Source organism: Leucoraja erinacea, chromosome 34 (genome assembly GCF_028641065.1).
Source record: "Leucoraja erinacea ecotype New England chromosome 34, Leri_hhj_1, whole genome shotgun sequence".
Taxonomy (NCBI): domain Eukaryota; kingdom Metazoa; phylum Chordata; class Chondrichthyes; order Rajiformes; family Rajidae; genus Leucoraja; species Leucoraja erinaceus.
In genome coordinates, this window is record NC_073410.1 from 10608305 (window position 1) to 10629385 (window position 21081).

Here is a 21081-nt window from a genome sequence, read left to right on the forward strand (position 1 = left end):
CAAATCAATGGATTTTTTTCCAAGCCAAGATAACGTGCAAAAACCAGAGAGAAATCTTAGAATTTGTCTGGCTGCAGGCACATGCTTCTATAGGTCAAATCACAGGTATATAAGGCGACAATTTCAAAGTTTTAACAAGATCTTGTGGAGCATCTGGTTGGCAGTATACAGATTTAGCATGGTGCAATAGCAGTGGAGAGTAAATAGTGAACACATTGTTTGCTACTTATCATGGTGAACTTCCCCATTTTTGAGAGGCAATAAGGATATTGAAGTAGTTGAATGTGGCTGGCCAAGGATAATACCATGGCAATGATCTGGGGCTGGGCTTATTGGTCTATAACAATCAAACTCCCTTTGCGGCTCCTGACTTCAATTTTGGCCAGGATTACTTGAACATCGACAGTCAAATGCGGTCACAATATCAGACGCACCACCTCGATAATTTGGTTCCCCACCCCCCTACATCTGGCAATGGAGGTCTTTGCTGAGTGTAGATAAAACATGTGGTACAACTAGTTTCATTTTACTTGCAACTAAGATTAGATAAGCAGTGTAACAATTCAATTTGTTGTCCAGCTGCAAACAGAAAGGAGCAGGGCGATTTTCACATTGGTTGATCATGCCACTGTACTGTTAGTTTTGGAAAATATTTACTGTTTGCAACTTCCCTTGAAGTATTCATCCTTAGTGATTGATGGGCAATGAACACCTTGGCCAAAGCACACTGTGTCTCTCCCATCCTCAATGCTTCTTTCAAGTGATGTTTAATATGTGGAACAATATCAATTCAACAGTTGAAGGGGGCCAGTGGAAGTAATCAGGTTTCCTTGCAAGTGTTTGGCCTGATTCCATGAGATAACATACCCTTGAATGCATTAATTTGTGGGTCTGAGGCATTTTCAATGTAATAATCGAAAAAACAAATTAATATAGTAGGGTCTTGACCTGAAACGTCACCCATTCCTTCTCTCCAGAGATGCTGCCTGTCCTGCTGAGTTATTCCAGCTTTTTGTGTCTATCTTCGGTTTAAACCAGCATCTGCAGTTCCTTCTTACATAATTAATAAATATCCGTTTCCGTGAACAGACACTTCTAGGTATCCGCACAAGTAACAAAATGAAGTATTAATGTTGATATGCATCACGTTAAGATGCAGATCTGTGCTGTGTCAGGCCACGTAGACTGAAAGTGAAATGACTCATGCAACAAGAGCACAGAGCCTGAAAGGGGGGCAGGTGGCAGATTCAATAACAGCTTCAAGATGGCACTGGATAAATACTCAAAGGAGAAACTTTTACAGTGTTGATCAGAAAAGGAAAACGACTTTAGATAGCTCTTAAAAATTGCTGGCAAAAGGAAGATGCACCAAACTGCTGGCACCTGTGCCACATTGCCATAAAGGAGCTAATTCTTTAAGTATATTAATTATTCAAAGAATTTCACAGCTGAGAACGGTGCCATATTGTTTAATAAGCTCATACCTGTAAACCAGCTCCATACAACTACTTTCCCTTCTATTTAACCAGTAAATTCCATTTTCACCCCCCGTGTTTATCTAGCCTTCCCATAACTGCACTAATCTGTCTCAACTACACTCAGTGCCACATCGAACCAGCAACTAAAAATATTGTTTATTCCGAATTCTCCACTAGATCTATTAATGACTATCTTTGCTTAGGTCCTTCATCTCCAGACTCCTCCGATACTAAAATTAGAGGTTTGATTAGGTAGATAAAGACATCGACTAGGTAATACTATTCATAGTTTCTAGACAAGAGCTCCACCCTGTTCACTTTCCTCAAGTAATAATTTCTCAGTTCGGTTTTGTGTCCTTTTTTTATACTTTCTCCAGTGATTCTTTGTCTGACTGAAACTAAATCTGTGTGCAATTGCTTGGTCTCACCAGGATTCAATAGAAACGCTTTCAATTTTTTTTTAATACTATGCCAACTGGTAATTTCCAATTTGTTAGCCATGGCTAAGTGGGTAGTACTCTTGCCTGAGTCACAAGATTGTGGATTCAAGTTGTATTCAGATGTGGGCACAAAAATCTTGGCTGATGTCCTGGTGTGGTACTGAGGGATGAACACATCATCAGGGAGCTGTCTTTAAGATAAGATGCTGAACCAAATTCTACCTGTTCTCCCCAGGTGAGTGTAAAAGCTCCCATGATATCACTTTTAAGAGTCGTGGAGTTATTGGATTGTTCCAAGACTAATTATTTATCCCACAATTATGAAACAGAATGTCTGGCCCATATTTCTCAACATAGGATGCATTCAGCCCAAAAACTTATCCTGGCACTCAGGACATTTCCATGAATTCCACTCCCCCATTTATTCTCCATGGAACCATTCCCTCGTTCACAAACCTATCACCTCCTCCACACCCAGTCCTCCTAATGCACCAGCAGCAAACCATCAGGCCCATTTTTCATAACGTGTGTAAAAAAAACTATGAAAAATTGTGGAATACATCTTTTCTAAAGCATTACAGGTGTATTGTTTTGTACTGTATATATGATTCACATTTCTTTCGGTTTATCAAGTCAAATGTTTGTGTTATGCTGATAATGTTTAGGGTCAGAGGTCAAATACGACCGGTCACATGCGTGGCCGCACACGGAAGCATTTTTTTCATCTCAGTTTTATCTCACAAACTCTGAATTTTAAAAAGTTAGAATGTTGATATCTTTAGCAGACATGCATTATAATTCTGTAGGTAGGAAAATAGCAATAAGATTAATCCCTTACAAGAATTTTTGAATGCATTACTTTATGTGATGCCATCTGGTCGTGTGTGTGACATTTTGGTTCACTTTCCAAAGAATGGCCCATTAGCTCATCTTTAGACTGGGCAGAAACACAGATCAGGGAGGAAATATTACATTGCTATTCATGGAGGTTTGATGTGTGCAAACTGACTGCCATGTTTCCCATATTATAGATTAAATATATTAAAAACTATATGACTGACCATAATGTGCTCTGGGTCATCCCAAGACCGAATCCTTTAATTATCACAAGTCCTTTATATTTCTTTTAATTTAAATATCCTCTGAAGATCCACCGGGGCAGCATTTGATTGCAGTATAATTTTGGAGTTATTAAATTAAATTGTAAATAGAGGATCTTACAGATTACAGCAAACAACAGTGCAACATGGTAAATTGGACGAAAATCATTAATTTTCTCGATGCATATGCAGGATTTAATTGTTTAATACACGAGTTTCCCAGACAATTACTTTCCCAAGAAATTCAGAGCGCGTGCCTGTGTAGTGGTTTTTTTCTGCAACTGGATGGAGTGCCACTCAGTGGTTATAGCTAGAAACCTGACAGAACTGGTAGTGAAACACAGCCCACCGGATCCAACTGCACCACCTCTTGGTCAAAGGCAGGCAATTGGGACAGATAAATATTTCCTTTTGAGTGTCAGGGAAAGGAAGCAAGGGCAGGCAGAGGCCACCAAATTGAAAACAACACACAGCAGATTAGCAGAAACATGTTTTCACATCTGTCAGAGGTGCTAAGCATACCGGCAGCTAACGTTAAGCAACACAAGGCAAATGGAAAATAATTATCTTCTGCAAGCTGCATTCTCCGTGCCGACTCGAGTCAGGCAGCGGAGAACAATGATGTACAACAATGCTTCACCTAGCAAGGGCCGCTCAAAGCTGCTGACAACTACCAGATTCAGCCTACTGTCTGGGTCAACCAGGAACTTGCTGGCAACAGAAACATCCTTTTTTTTTAAATATAAAAAACGCACAGCTGTACACAGTAGCAGTTTCAAAAGGGGAAATGTGAACATGACTGATCAGAGCAGGAAGACAATGTAAAAGTTGCTCAGCAAAACAGCTTGCCGAATAACTGCCTTTGGCAGAAGACCAGGCTGAAGATTTAAAATAATTTGTTCGGCTCATCAGTAGTGAACAGCAGAGGAAAATATTATGTTTCCTTTCCTCAAATGGGATTTTAGCTTTCTTACTCGACTATGAAGCCTGTTGGATAAATGGATGGAGCAAACTCACTGGACCGGGACTACAACTTTAACTGGGGGAGGGGTGGGCAGACAGGGTGATGACGCCCTCTGATTTGTGATACCTGCACTGCGGTAGTGTTGAACGCCTGCTTTCTCAGCTTCAATCTCATCGGATAATATTTTCAACTAATGCAGGTACAGCCAGCATAGTACACAGTATGTGGCACTAGACTTAACTTTGTGATTAGTTACCAAACTCGCACTCTGGAGCATGGCTAGAATACAGTGAGAGAAAGGCCGAATCAATTTAATCGTCAGCACCAGAATTGGTTTGAACTCCTTCCTGTACTATATCGAATTATTACAGCATTGGTGATATACAGTGGGGTTATCTCACTACTGCAGGTCATGGAGCCGTGTGTGACGATGATCACATCGTGCTTTTTGACATAAATAAATTAAAGGCTGCACAATATCACAGCACCAGAGATCCAGGTTTGATCTTGACTACAAGTGTCGTCTGTTCAGAATTTGTACGTTCTACTCTTGTTACCGTGTGGGTTTTCCCCAGGTGTTCCAGTTTCCTCCCACACTCCACAAGACGTACAGGTTTGTGGATTCATGGGTTTCTGTAAATTGTCCCTAGTGTGCAGGATACAACTAGTGGCTGGGTGATCATTGGTCAGTGTGGATTTGGTGGGCCTGTTTCCACGCTGTATCTCTAAAATAACTAAACTATAAGAGGATGCAATACTGCGACCTCTACAATCCTGACCACAAAAACACATGGAAACCAAACTAAACTATCAAACAGATGAATAGTGAGTACGGATAGAGAGGAATAAAAGTTGCATGCTAAACAAAAGGGAGAGTAGACCCATACTCGACGGATGACATGCACCACAACATACTTGGATCGTTCTCATGGAGGGATTAACCAGTGCTTCAGGAACAGATGTAAATTCATTTGGTGGTGACGATGGATATCACAATTAAATAGAAATGGGATGTTTGAGGGAAAATACTCCAGGGTAAGGAAATCCAAGGATAAAAATGGATCAAACATGACAGTAGACGGCATGTGCATAAATGCAAGGAACATGTCAAATAGGATGCAGTAACTTGTGCCTCTTACGGAGCTATTGTGCTGACAATAACACAGGTCTGGCTCCAGAAAAAGGACAAGAGGTATGTGCTAAGGAATGGGACAAGAGAAGGGTGTGTGCTTAGAGACAGACTAGAGAGGGGTATGGGCTGAGACTTTGATAGAAATATGGAAATATGGACATTCAGGAAATAGAGACATATAGATTATGTGCAGGTAGATAAGAATTGCTTTGGCATCATGCTTGCACATTGCGGGGTCGAAGGGTCTGTTCTTGTGCAGTACTGTTCTATGACAGGGCAAAATCTAAATCCGAGACAAAATTATTTGGCAATTGTGAAAATGTAGAAACATAGAAAATTGGTATAGGAGGCCATTCAGCCCTTCGAGCCAGCACCGCCATTCATTTGTGATCATGGTTGATCGTCCCCAATCAATAACCCGTGCCTGCCTTCTCCCCATATCCTTTGATGCCACCAGCCCCTAGAGTTCTATCTAACTCTCTCTTAAAGTGCAGATGTGGTGAAGATGTCACTATTTAGAGCATACTGCACACCACTCTACACTGCGCACCTGTGGTCGAACTATGGAAAGACAAGTATGCAGAGACTAAAGGTGGCATATAACGATGCCATGAGAACACTGCTAAGGCAACTTAGATGGTGTAATGCCAGTAATATGTTTGTGGCTGCAGGAGTCAGTACTTTAGAAGCTATCCTAAGACATCACATGTATAAATTAATTTGCAGGATAAATAACTCTAAAAATGTGCTTATTGTGGTCTTGCCAAACATACGGGTTAGCACTACACGCTACGAATCCCAGCTATGGAGACACTGGTATCGTTGTCTCGTTGTAGGACATTGATCATTCTTTTAATCTGGATTTTTAACTTATGTATTATGTATTTTTATTAATATAAATTATGATGTTTTTATAAGTGATATACTAAGATTTTATATGTATTTTATGATATTTAATATGCAATGCATTTTTTATGTAATGTTGCCCCTTGTCTGGACCTCGAGTCCATAATAAAGTTTATTATTATTGTTATTATTAAATCCATCCAGTGATTTGGCCTCCACTGCCCTCTGTGGCCGGGAATTACACCAATTCACAACTCTGGGTGAAAAAGTTTTTCCTCACCTCAGTCCTAAATGGCCTGCCCTTTATTCTAAGACTGTGGCCCCTGGTTCTGGACTCGCCCAACATTGGGAATATTTTTCCTGCATCTAGCCTGTCCAATCCTTTTGTAATTTTATATGTTTCCTCATCCTTCTAAACTCCAGTGAATACAAGCTTTCCTCATATGACAGTCCCGCCATCCCAGGGATCAATCTCGTGAACCTACGCTGCACTGCCTCAATCACAAGGATGTCCTTCCTCAAATTAGTACACAATACTCCAGATGTGGTCTTACCTGTACAACTGCAGAAGAACCTCTCCTATACTGAAATCCTCTTGTTATGAAGGCCAACATTGCATTAGCAATATGGACTAACAAATGAAAATGAGCACCATTTGTTAATACAAATTGTGTCTGACAAGCTTCATAGGGTCCCACCATTTTGGAAAAAAAATAACAATCATTATTTTTCCCCAAAATGGATAGAAATTTAACACTTTGATTTGGTCGACTGCAGCAAAGGGGTCAGTCTCAGCACAGGCTGTTTGTTGCATTCAGAAATCAACTGACAGCTGGTGAATCATTGACACCAGACTCTCAGGCCATCACAGCAGAGAGATCCAGGCAACTGCAGGTTTGTGAATGTGTTTCATATTTAAAAGTCATTAATACAGGAGAGGTTAAAAACACAGATTTATTAAAAAAAAAAAAAAAAAAAACTGTATTGTAATTCAGACATTTGAAGTACCGGGTGATAAGACACATGTTAACAAACATCGGATCTCTTTGGTTTACATGAACTAAACTTGGTGTCTACTGTTGACTATTGTTAACTGTGTAAAAACTGGGTAGTAAATGTCATTTAAGAGATCAAAAGTAGAACTCTCCACATCCTCTCCTCATAAAATTGCGCTGCACAGATTTCTCAGAAGTAGATTCAAAAATCATCAAATCTTACATTTGGGAGGCATTTCTCCAGTTTTGCAGGTGAAACAGTCAGAAGATATTCAAACTCCTTTGATAATTGTTAATTATATCTCCAGTGCTGATGGAAAACAGAAACTAAGTACACTTTAATGAATTATGTGGTGAACGGGGGAAATACTTGGATCTATGTACAGACAATATATTTCACTCACCTTAAAGGGCACACAGTCAAACACAAACACACATGACAGCAAACTGAAAGCATCCAGGTAAACTTCACTTTCACACCAACACACTGTGGGTTTCTTCCACCACACACCTACCTGGCAGAAGACATGATGAGCTGGGAGTCCTTGTACGCTATAAGGTAACTTTGGTTTTCTGGATTGTGAACAGTGACCTAATTAAAATAAAATAAATTAAGACAGTAAGTAGATTTACCTGTGGTACATTCAAACATAGAAAATAGGTGCAGGAGGCCATTCGGCCTTTCGAGCCAGCATCGCCATTCATTGTGATCATGGCTGATCGTCCCCAATCAATAACCCGCGCCTGCCTTCTCCCCATATCCCTTGATTCCATTAGCCCCTAGAGTTCTATCTAACTCTCTCTTAAATCCATCCAGTGACTTGGCTTCCACTGCCCTCTGTGGCAGGGAATTACATAAATTCACAACTCTCTGGGTGAAAATGTTTTTTCTCACCTCAGTCTTAAATGGCTTCCCCTTTATTCAAAGACTGTGGCCCCTGGTTCTGGACTTGCCCAACATTGGGAACATTTTTCCTGCATCTAGCTTGTCCAGTCCTTTTATAATTTTATGTTTCTATAAGATCCCCCTCATCCTCCAGTGAATACAAGCCTAGTCTTTTCAATCTTTCCTCATATGACAGTCCCGCCATCCCAGGGATCAATCTCGTGAACCTACGCTGGTTTGACTTCCCATCAAACCTTTGAAGGGAAGTCAAAGTTCCATCTCAGTATTCAACTTCCAAATCACAACAGCAAAATGCAACATGGTACAGCAGCTCAAGTACTTACAAATGTATCTTAGCTTCTTAATATCATAGTATTTGTGAATTTTACCTGAAGTGGACCATTCCCCACCCTTGTTTCTACATTTCCCATCATTGTTTGTGCGCTTCTCAACAGAGGGAAAGCCATCATCTTTTAACCTGGAACCCCAGAGTGGGATTGTAGGTTAACTGGTGTTATGAATTGAATTATTTGCAGAGACCCAAGCAAAATATTTCCTCCATTATCCCATCAATGGATTAAGTTACTAATCGTGCTGTGAAGTAGTGCCAAGCATTTTGGTGACAGACCCAGTCCAGGAGAATGTCTGAGTTCTCGAGGACCGTTTTTAACCTGGAAAGGTTCAGCACAATTTTACGGTTGTGGATAATTGCCCCCATAAGTGAACCCTGGATTTGGAAAAATGCACATGTGAGGAAAAATGCACTCGAGAGAAGAGTTTCCCCAACCTTTTTAGTCCCGTTTACCCCAGGCAACTTTAATAGCACATGACAATGCGATTTCAATTATTTATGAACAACTAATGATGAACAGATACTGGTATACCAGAACCAAACAGTCAATGAGAAAAAAATACATACAAATCCAGAATCAACAAATGTACCCCCTGGATAGGCAAAATTTACCCCAGGTTGCGGCAAACCCTTGCTCTAGTGTGATAGAGTGCAGCACATATTGTACCAATGGTAGGGGCAGAGCTTGTAGTAATGTTGCCAAAGGAGACACACAATAATGTTTAGAACCAGCTTTCCTTCATTATATGTACTGGCAAGTACGGAAATAGGACAGTAGGTTGAATAAGCAGCTGGACAGAAGCAAAGGCTTTAGTTTCCTCGGATCTTTGCTCTAGTTCAGAGGAAGCTGGAGCCTGCACCGATCAGACGAGTTTACCCTCAACAGAATTGCAACAACTGTTCTGGCTGGATCTGCTCATATTGTTGGAGGGAGAGTGCAAAGGGAAATGGAAACGGATGAAACATTGAAAAGGGAAAAAAATAAAATGCAAAAGAGAATAAAAACCACCAATCATACAGCATGGAAACTGGCCTTTTGGCCCATCTCTACATGGGTAGTTTTAGATCAGCCAAAAAAATGGAAAAGGGTGCAAGGTAAGTTAATGGAGGGTGCATATGGACTCATTTCACTACTGCCATCGAGAAGAAGGTGCAGGAGACTGAAAACTGTAACGTCCAGCAAAGTTGGAGCAGTTGGCACAATTAACTATGTGAATCACGATGCAACAATAACAAAGACAGCTAAAATAAAACAGCAAACACTAAATTCAGTGAATGGGAAGGATATAGAAGGATGTATTTGCAGGGAAATTACAGGTGTGATAAAAGAATTGGGATAATGCAGAACTATTCTCCAAGGTCCAGCCCCAAGTTGACTTCCCAAAATGCAACACCCTGCGCATCTGCATTAAACTCCATTAGCCATTGCTCAGCCCATTGGCATAGCTGATCATTTTTGCTGTCATTTTTGATAGAAGGAAGAATCCAAGGAGGAAAAAAGAATAATGCAGATGTCAGGTTAATTACTAGGCCCATTATTACAAAAGTTCAGCAGAGACAGTAGTAGAAAAAAAAAACTGGCAGCAAAGATTAGAGTATCTAAACTATCTAAAAACATCTACTTTTCGATAGTTTTGGCATTTGGCATGGAAATAGGAAATTTAATCATGGTCACTTTTGGCAATGCAGATAGATGACGGAAAACGGAAGGGAAGAGTGTGAAAATTTAACGGTATTGTTTGTAAGGAGGTGTGGAATGAATAGATAGAATACTGCTGGCTAGGAGTGACACGAATGGGTCAAATTATCTCCTGTGATATAAATCGTTGATTCTCTGAACTCATCTGACATCTGAAAGCTGGATAAATGGAGCCCTTGTGTGCCAATTACAGTGAAAGACTGATATCCAGTAATGCGATTTAGATATCAGAAAGAAACACTTCTCTATTCTGCCAAGCACTGTCGTGACTTATGCTCCAGATGCAAATTAAAAATGGATGCCGTGCATCACTGTGATACTTACACTCTCCAACACACGTAAACAGCGCTCCGCGCCCCATAACGTCGCAACCAGTTTGTCCTGCTCCTCATTTTTATTCAACTGTACCGCACATTCTTTCACTGTGAATGTAGAACAATATTTAAGATGATAAGGATTGACTTTTCTTCTCAGACTGACTGAAACATAGATTAGAAAACTGAATGCTATCAACTTTAGAAAAATGACCCGAATGAAAATTAGTCCAAGAGGATGGAAAACAACACAAGCTCTAATCCCTTGCGATGTAGAAATCCATTGAACTGGTGTATATAGATACATTCATATTAGAAAAATCTTCAATTCTTTGCAGCGCACTCAACAGATAATTTTGAGGAAAATAAAACAAATTCCAACAATATAAAATGTGTAGGAAGGAACTGTAGATGCAGGTTTATATCAAAGATGGGGTAAAGATTCCAATGAGATACCATATTTAATACCAAACCATTGTGGATGTCTCAATGGAGCAAATAGGCTTGGAGCTTCTAAACAGAAACAGGGCCCAAATAAAACATCCACCACAAAAGCGGAAAGAGGGAATGGTTGCGGTCGATGATCTTTGTGAATTGTCTTTCTCTATAGATGCTGTCAACCTGTGAATTACTCCAGCATTTTCTGCTTATACTCATGGGAATTCATTGCCACAAAGGGCTGTGGAGGCCGTTAATGGATATTTTTAAGAGATAGAAAAATACTTGATTAGTACAGGTGTCAGGGGTTATGGGGAAAACGCAGGAGAATGGGGTTAAGAAGGAAAAATAAATCAGCCATTATTAAATGGCGTAAACTTGATGGGCTGAATGGCCTAATTCTGCTCCTATCACATGAACATACTTCAGATTTCTAACATCCAGTTTTTTGCTCTTCTTTTATAACCATGAACATCCCCAAAATGGAAAACTAAGACCTGTCCACATTTTAAATTGATGAAACTTCAAAAATCCTCGTTGCTACTTAAGTTGCCAAACAATGGAACACATTGTCAAACACTTCTCACTCTTACCTTTCAGGGTAGTCAATTACAATAGATGCAATTAACTGGCTTCAAAACCTGGACATTAATAGATTGTGACTGCTACCATTGGCAGCCACCAAGAGAAGGAAGAATCATGCTTGCATTTGGAGTGATTCTGTGAAAAAGTAAAAGTATCCACTCTAATTCTGTGTAGACATGTACCTTTATCTACAATGTGATCCAATCCTCCCAAGAGTCTCAATTCCTCTTTAAACCAGTCGCCTGCTCGCTTGGATGTGAGGGAAAGCAGCGTCTCCATTGCCAAATGTCCCGTCTGTCCAAAAAAAGATTTGGTTTTAAACCCAAGAAAGACACGCCCTTAAATTGTTTAATAGACCAGGTCCCACAAAATAATACACCATTTTGTGGGGCTAGCATCAACCATCAGGCATCTACAAGCACGCAACTCTTCTGCAGCAGACAGCATTACTCTTTTGCTCCTTCTTCCAGTTTTATGCTTCCTTTGGCACCTGACCTTTGACAGTATGACACTTGTGAACAAAGATCTTATAGCGGAGCAAGATGGGTTACTCTCACGCAAACGTGTAGTACGCTCATGGGCGGATTCATGGGTGATTATATGATCCATTTTAGCAACCAGCCCCCGCCATCTTGCTCCGCCATCTTGCTTCCGGTCAAAGATCGGATCTTTGTTTCCGCAGCGGGGAGAGGGAGTGCGCGGCCCGGGGAGAAGGAGTGTACGGCCCGGGGCAGCGGGAGAGGGAGTGTGGGGCTGGGGGTGAGGGCGAGGGAGTGCGTGGCCCGGGGAGAGGGAGAGGGAGTGCGCGGCCCGGGGATAAGGCATAGTGTGTGTGAAGTTACGGGGAGGTTTACAATGTTTCTTATTTAATGTCCCTTGTCTAGTCTGAAATAAAGTTCATCATTGGATCAGAAGAAATATAATTGTGTGTGTTATATGATTATATACATTTATATCACATTCATGTATGTGTGTTTATAAACATTTTATTCTTTAACAAGAATTAACAGAATTATGAACTAACAGAATTATGAATCTAACCCTATATCACGCACAAAAACTTCCCCCGCAATGTCAATTACCCTGCGAGTCGGGTCGGGTTCCGGTTACTACAAAATCAACTCAAACACTGCTTGTGAGCCATTTAAAAAGAAATGATTTAAAATATATTAAAAAAGACAATTACCAGAGTCAAATTTTATTCTTGACAAGAAGTATGAACTGACAGAATGATGAATCTAACCCTATATCACACACACAAACTGTTCATTGATTACACTGCGAGTCGGGTCGGGTCAGGTAGGCTCCGGTTACTAAAATGGGCGGGGAAAAATGCCCAGGATCCCCTCCGTAGCGTACTACACGTCAGCCCATTGTATTTAGCAGGAGTAGCCCATCTTGCTCCGCTATAAGATCTTTGCTTGTGAATATGCACAATTAACATTTGAAACCCATCCTCATTTAAGTCTCTTCTCACCTGTCGTTCTGAGTTGCAAGTGATTAAGAAAGTCTTGATTTTGCACGACCTTTTCCAGTCCTGGGAAAATCCCTAACATAGTGGCGTTTGTTTGCATTGTTAAGGGCCTGTCCCACTTGGGAATCATTTGCGTGTCACGCAGGCGGCGTGCGAAGATTGTGAATCCCAAAATCCTGGGGTGCTGCTCGTCACTGCCTACTCCACCACGCGCCATGCGTGTGTCACGACACGTGCGTGACGTGTAAATTTTGCGTAAATCACGCACAAATAACTCCCAAGTGGGACAAGCCCTTTAACCCCTAAACATGTTGAAAAAGCCAGTGGGTCAGACTTTATAAAGCCAGCAACTGGAAAGCGCACAAAGAATACAATCCTCGTAATGTTTATATTTGGCCATTAGGTTTAGAGCTTTTGGATATAAAAGCTCAGTATATTTACTTAAACAGCCTGCTTAATGATGGCATAACAGATAACTCCAATCAGGTAAATGGTTGTGTCAATAATTTCACCTGCCCACTTCAAATGACCTCTCGTGCTCAAAAGAACATCGTAGATAGACAAGGAGCGGTGGAACAGAGCTTAGGTTTACGTTTATTAGTGAAAAACTGGAGCAATTTGTATGAACTCGAGAATGGAGAAAGGCTGCACCTTCCGATCAGCCGCATGCTCTCACAACAAGGAGTGGGCAACAGCAGAGCCGTCAGTCTCTGTGACCCTGTCCTACTCTCGCTTGGCAGCCTTGCATTGTCATAGCCCCTTCCCATCTACAGCTCCAGTTTCATCAAATCTACCAACATCCGCTCCCTCCTCCACCCCAGCATCTCCTTCCTGAAGGTCCTTTCTCCTCTCACCCAAACTGCTTCTCACTGTACAATTGGGACAAATACCAGCCTCCTTCCACCCAAATCCATAACTCCCCTTCTCGACCCCACTCTCCTTACTTTCTGCCTCCTTTCCTCCTCCTCCATTTTCACTCCTCTCCATTGCCAGCTCCTCTTCTTCCCCCTCCAACCTCCCATCGCAATGTGACCCGAGCAACATTTTTACACCCTGACGTGAACATTACGAGGGAAAACTGAGTTCACAGAGCCTGTGTAACGATTGAAGATGTTTTAACTGAGCTCTTCAGCCAAGCTATTTTTAAAACAAACTAGCAACTTGAGCTGCCAGCCTTGTCCTGAAGTGCAGCACGTTCATTTTGATTACCTGATGCCTTCAACAAGTTTTCCTGTAATTAGTCTGTAAATGCAATTTAGTTTCCAATTCAGTTATTCCATGTGATTTGGTCCTCGCTAACGACAGTTATTGCCCATCCCTAATTGCTTGTGATCTTAGTGGCGTGCATGTCAGAGGGTATTTAACAGTCAACCACATCAGTGGGTCTCAAGTCACAATAAGGTCAGACATGTCAAGGATGGAAGTTTTCATACCTGAAACGATATTAGTGAGCCAGTTGAGGTTTTACAGTTACCAAAAGCTTATAAATGTCATCTTTGTTAATGACAGTCTCTTCAAACAATTCCAGCTTGCTAAGTGATTTTAAATTCCACAGCTGCCCTGGTGAGATTATTCTCCAGATTACTACTCCAGTAATTTAACTGCTTTGCCACCATTGTGCCATACGACTAGGGCAAATTTCATGACACACAAGCCATAATGCTGCATTTGCTACAATACAATACTCATAATCTCAACAGTGGAGTCCAATATTAACCAAGAAGATAGAGGAGTTTGTAAAAAGTCAGGAATGAACATTACATTCCCTCTATGTTACTGGACATCACCAGTAGAGCTCCAATGGAAGTTGGAAAAAACTTTGTTTAAAAAAAAGGGCAGTCACTATATTTCTTGTATGCTATTGAATCAGAATATGAGCAATCACCAGAGTCAAGCAGAGCCATCTTCGGCAATGCGATAACATATGTCTACCCTTTATTAAGTATCAATAAACCACTGACTGCACCACACTTTCTTTAAACAGCAATTAAAGCAGGCAGATAGGAGGCTGCATCTTCTTACCGTGATATTCTCCAGGTCCAGATGCCGGTTGTGAACAGTCTCGCAGAGCTTGCGGATTTTCTCCTTTATCTTTTTCATTTCTTTCTCGTTCAGTTGATGCGAGCATGGCTCCTGGTCCAACTCCAGGAGGCGAATCATCAGGTCCAGACTGGCTCGATCCAGATCCATGTTCAGCCGATCTCGGCTTAGGATGTACATTAGTGCTGCCGTGCAAAGAGCTAGATTCTGACAACCCAGAACAAAAAAATGGCAGATTCAACAAATGGGCAAGCACGGACTAAGGTAGGACAATGAGCATGGACACCAAATTCTCGTTAGGGGTATGGGAGCACGGATGTCCTACAGGCAACAAAAATATAGACACTACTAAAGGCAATGTCACCAAGATTGTTGCCAACACTACCTTATGTATTAGTTTGCATGTTTAGTTTAGAGATATAGCATGGAAACAGATCCTCCAGCCCGCTAAGTCCATCGATCGACCATCGATCACCCGTTTACACAAGTTCTATGTAATCCCACTTTCATATCCACTCCCTGTACGAATGGAAATCTGCAGAGGCCAATTAACCTACAAACCCACACATCTATGGGATTTGGGAAGTAACCGGATCACCCGGAGGAAGCCCATGTGAACACAGGGAGAATCCCCTCTAACCTACAGATCGTTGGACTCTCGCAGTTCTGCTGTCTGAGCACGCCCCTGATTTTGATCACTCCAACATTTGTTGCCAAGGCTACAAGCTCCAGCATTCACCCCTTTACATCTCTCATGCTTTCTATTCTTAAATCCTTCCTAGAACCCAATCTGTTTAACCACATGTGATTCCGTGCAAGTTCAGGTTAGCAATAACGTGGAAGTATTTTGGAGCTTGGAATGATACACCACAATAATTGTTATTAACACTTCCTCTGAACATTGAACAATGAGACTCTACCTGGTTCTTTTGTGCATCGTCTAGTGTCTTGAAGACCATGGCTACCATTCCATGAGCTCTCAGGTGCATTCGGAAACTGGGCATGGCACACTTGGTGGCCAAGCTGATAATACTGAAAGACAAATCAAATGCAAGACTTAAAAAGGAGCCACCAGCCCTTTGAATATGCACATAGGCAATAGGACCAAACCAGCAACTTATACAATAGAACAAAAAAAAGTAGATGCTGGAAATCAGAGACAAAAGCAAAGTCCTGTGAGCACTCAGCAGGTCAAACATCACCTATGGAGAGTCTTATGAGTCAATTCTTTGGGTCTTGGACTCCATCAAAATTGGAGATGTGAGAAAACAAGCATTCTTAAAAGATTAAGAGGGAAGGGTTAGAATGGATGTGCACTGAAATATGCAGACATGTACATGTATACAGAGGTGAGAAAATGTAAATCAATATCAACATTCACCCCTCAGGCAGGAACGTGCCCAACTTGAGAATGGGATGCTGTTCCAGCCTTCAGCATACACTGGGCATGAAGGCCAAAGACTGAAAGAACCAGTCACCATGACAGCACTCTACATCCTGCTAAGACAGCTGTTCAGCTACTACACGCTGTGGTCAACAATCACCAGAGACAGCTAAGAGACTGGTATAGCTTGGACCCACGTGAGTGCTCACAGCTACAGCTTTAATTTATCTGAAGTGGGAGGAATCAAGGGAGAAATTGTTTAAAGGTGAGAAGAAATTCTCATGCCTCTGAAAGTTTCGTAATTTTGCAACCTATTTCCAATGTATTCCCATTTTCAAATGCACCATGGGCCACTCTTCTATTTGATACATCCCAATGCATTTCAGTGAAATTGGGAATTAATACCCATTAAAATCCTGACGACTCCCACAGGTAACTCGAGTACACCTCTTTCCATCCTGTTTCTCCAGGGGTTTGACATGGTTAATCCGTGTATTCACTGCCGGCTTACAGTTGGAATAGAGCTTCCCTTGTCCTCCCCTTCAATGGAATTTCAACATATCTCCTGCAGGAAAAGAGTTGCTGGAAGAATTCAGTGGGCCAGGCAACATCAGTGGAGGGAAATGGGCATTTGACTGGTTCGGATGAAGGATCTTGACCCAAAGTGATGACTTTCCTTTTCCTCTGCAGATGCTGCTCAGCCCACTGAATTCCCACTGAATTCCTCCAGTAGTTTGTTTTTCACTTTGGATTCCAGCATCTACAGTCTCTTGGCTCCACATCTTATTTCCAGCCCTCTGAGCATTCAAAGGAACTGATGCTTCTGCCATTCTGTGTCCACAAGCCACTCCCCTTCTCACAGTATTTTCCTGTGCAACCATGTCAGATACAACACTTGCTCTTTAAACCTCTTACCTTCCCATCATTCAGAGACTTACATAAATGAGTTTGTTAGATACAGCGTGGAAACAGGACCTTCGGCTCAATGAGTCCGCGCTGACCAGCGATCTCCGCACATTAACACTATTCGACACACACTTGGGACAAATTACATTTAGACCAAGCCAATTAACCTACAAGCCTGCACATCTTTGAAGTGTGAGAGGAAACCGAAGATCTCGGAGAAAACCCATGCGGTCACGGGGAGAACGTACAAACTCCGTACAGATAGCACCCGTAGTCGGGATCGAATCTGGGTCTCTGGTGCTATAAGCGGTGTCAGGCAGCAACGCTATCGCTGTACCACCATGCTGCCCAATTCATCAAGGGGAAACAGCAATTCATTTACACTTCTTCCAACCAGTTGGATAGAATTTTAAATAAACAGCCACACGGATTGAAGATAGAAAGCATTGGCACTGATTAACCATGGCCTTTTAAATACTACTGGCACTGATATAACACAAAGCATTACATATTAACTGGCACTGATGTACAATGAGATACTGTGTACTTTTGCTGCTAAATTGATTGAAAGTGTACTGCGCCAACATCTCTTCCAAAAACAAATTCTCCATTGAAGCAAGATTATCTTAAAAACAATTACTTGGCAACCCAATAAACAAGATACAGGATCAAGTTCCACTGTGAGCTGCAGTGCGACTGCCACGAACAATGTTATTTTTAGTTATATCCAAGCTGGATTTGCCAGGTACTGTGTTTAATTAGTACACAATGACTAAGCAGAGATTTGCTCACTGTGGTGATATCAGATTACTGGCAGTTTAATACACAAGCATCTAAATCATCGCTGAAATGCAAACAACCACAAAAGTAACTGGTTTTAAACTGGACTTGAAATAAGGTGAAGGATCTGTAACAAAGAGCACAGAATGGTGTGAACATGATCACAGAACCACAGCATGTGAAGTTTTGTTTAGCGTAAGCATAGGATTAAAGGACGGTTGGTTTAAATCTATTTCTATCCGGTGCCTCTCTGACACATTTATGCTGCATGCAGGGTTGTCTCCACTCCAATCTGCTTCCAATACTGAATCAGCAGAGTTAAGGGCCTGTCCCACTTGGGCGACATTTGCAAGTCACGTAGGTGGCGTGCGAAGATTTTGTGAACCCCAAAATCCTGGGGCACTGCCTGCTTCGCCACGCACCATGCGTGCATAATGCACACCATGAGTGCATCACATGTGCGTCTTGATGCGTAAATGATGTTGCGTAAATGACGCCCAAGTGGGACAGGCCCTTTAGTACAACAATAATTTCAATCTCCTGATACTGTCATGCTTCACCAGTATCAACTGTACTGGCACAGTTTAACACAGACAACAAATGGTCCAGTATGATCGTCTGTCTGAATGCAGGGAACATCAACCAGATGATCAGATAGGAAAGAAAATGTAACTTGAATTAGATGGTTAGACACACACGCTTCTTTTAATACCAACTGCAATAATCAAACTTTGAGATGCTGTGAAGGATGTGGGAACACAAAGTACTTTATCTATGGCATACATAGAAACAGAGTAAATAGGTGCAGGAGTAGGCTATTCGGCCCTTCGAGCCAGCACCGCCATTCAATAGGATCATGGCTGATCATCCAAAATCAGTGCACCGTTCCTGCTTTCTCCTCATATCCCTTAGCCCAAAGAGCTATATCTAATTCTCTCAAAATCATCCACGACCTTGCATATTCTAAAGCTATTCTGAACTCTTGACTAATGTAATTTAAAAAAAGTGCAGGTGCTGGTTTATACCAAAGATAAACACAAAATGCTGGAGTCATTCAGCGGGTAAGGCAGCATCTCTGGAGAATGTGGACAGGTGCTATTTCTGGTTGGGAGCCTTCTACAGACTGATTGTAGAGGGGGTGGGGGAGAGCTGGAAGACCAGGACAAATAAAGGCCAGCAACAGACGACCTCAGGCAGGGTGGTTCCCTGACAGATCAATCTCCTCTTTCTGTTGCAACATACAGACAAGAATTTACACAGCACTGCCTTTTCAACTGTGTGGAAGGGCCATTCTATTGCTCAATATATGATAACAGTCAGAGTCATACAGCGTAGAAACAGGCCCATCAGCCCAACTTGCCCATGCTAACCAAGAGGCCCCATCCACACTAGTCCCACCTGCATGTATTTGGCTTGCATCCCTCTAAACCTTTCTAATCCATGTACCTGTCCAAAGGTCTCATAAATGCATTATAAATATATTACAGTGTGAGACTTGAACTTAGTCTAATTTGATGAAATATTACCACCCCTGAAACCAGAATACCTGAGTGAACCCATTCGATAAATTGCAGAGATATAATTTCTAGTTCTGGCAGAGCTTTTGGTATGTGACAAACAGGGCCATTTTCTGTACAGCCAATACACTAATCTCCTCCCTCAACCACTCACACAGTGCTGGTAAAATCTGCAGTATATTGACACCAACCAAGTCTGCTGGATATTGAAAAGAATAATCACACCGAATACATCAACCAAAATGAAGAGCACCTAAACAGTGAGACTCTACGCATAGCAACATACCTAAGGCAGCGTGTGTTGAGAGGCTGAGAGCACTTCAATCCACTGAGCAAGTACTCAATGTCATCTGTAAACTCTTGGTTTTCTCCAAATTCCACCACATCATTGAAGTGCTTCACGTGCTGGACCACAGTGTACAACTGAAATACAAAAGCAGACCAGTATCTTAGAATTTCATCAGCTAAATGCAAGATAGAGTCATGCAGCACTGAAACGGACCCTTCGGCCAACTTGCCCATGCCGACCAGATGTCCCATCTACACTTGACCTCTAAACCTAAAGCCCTCTAAACCTTTCATATCCACATACCAAATGTATTTTAAGTTATTATAGTACTTTCCTCACGTACCCCCTCTCACAAATCGCTTCATATAACCACCACCCTCCAAGTGAAAAAGTTGCTCCTCAGGTTCCTATTAAATCTTTCCCCTCCCAGCCAACACGACACCTATGTTTCTCGATTCCTCTACTTTGTGGATCTACCCCATCTATTCCCTCTCATGGCCTTATACAACTATATAAGATCACCTCTCATCCGCCTGCAGTTAAAATAATAGCCCTAGCCTGGTCAACCTCTCCCTGAGCTCAGGACCGCAAGTCTTGGCAACAGCTTTGTAAATCTTACCGGCACTCTTTCCAGCTTAACATCTTTTCTGTAGTAGGATGACCAAAACTGGACACAATACTCCTAGAGTTAACTTGGCACACGAGACCTTGGTATAGGCAATCACAGACGAGGCCCCCACTAGGGTCTCCTCAATATACCACATCTCCATTCTTGCTCCCCCCCAGACGTAACAGGGACAGAGTCCCCCTAGTCCTCACCTTCCACCCCATCAGCTATCACATAAAACACATAATCCTCCAACATTGTCGCCACCTTCAAGGGATCGACGTCAGTCTGAAAGAGGATCTCGACCCAAAACGTCGCCCATTCCTTCTCTCCAGAGATGCTGCCTGCCCCGCTGAGTTACTCCAGCTTTTTTGTGTCTATCTTTGGTTTCAACCAGCATCTGCAGTTCCTTCATATATACATTTGGGACTACATTGTTAATACAATGTAAACTGTACTGAGATCTTACAACTTTTGAACAACGCAAAATATTTTCTGTGTTTTAACACTGCAAAAAAGAGCAGCTTGGATAAACATCCAATGATAACAAGCTTTGCAGAAATACCCGCCAACCTCCAAGTAAAATGGTATCAGCCAAGTTAATCTGAGAGGAGATGCGACCAATACCTCTTTATCTTCCTTCCTACATTTCAGTGCAGTCACAATGTCTTGGTATGGCTGGGTTGGTATGGTTACGGTTTTGATCACGCGGGGAGGGGGAGGAGGTGCTTTGAAGACTCCTTCATCCTTCTGAGCAGTTTCATTTGTGGTGGTTACGACCTATGAGAAAAACCCAAAACATAACCAGGTTAAGAAGAAAATCTCCGACAGAAGTGGTGCACACAGAGAAAGCTT

The 21081-nt window shown here is 41.9% G+C and overlaps 1 protein-coding gene across 2 annotated transcripts in view; it reads right to left on the reverse strand.

The window, feature by feature from the left end:
- The window catches only part of LOC129712989 (wings apart-like protein homolog), a 132418-nt gene that overhangs the window by 36574 nt on the left and 74763 nt on the right, over positions 1 to 21081 (reverse strand). For both annotated transcript variants that reach the window (XM_055661823.1, XM_055661822.1), the window contains 7 exons: positions 20854 to 21006; positions 19617 to 19753; positions 15664 to 15775; positions 14726 to 14950; positions 11412 to 11523; positions 10217 to 10314; positions 7471 to 7547 (listed from right to left, as the gene is read on the reverse strand). In XM_055661823.1, the coding sequence (XP_055517798.1) occupies positions 7471 to 7547; positions 10217 to 10314; positions 11412 to 11523; positions 14726 to 14950; positions 15664 to 15775; positions 19617 to 19753; positions 20854 to 21006 (914 nt within the window). The remainder of the gene's footprint in view (positions 1 to 7470; positions 7548 to 10216; positions 10315 to 11411; positions 11524 to 14725; positions 14951 to 15663; positions 15776 to 19616; positions 19754 to 20853; positions 21007 to 21081) is intronic.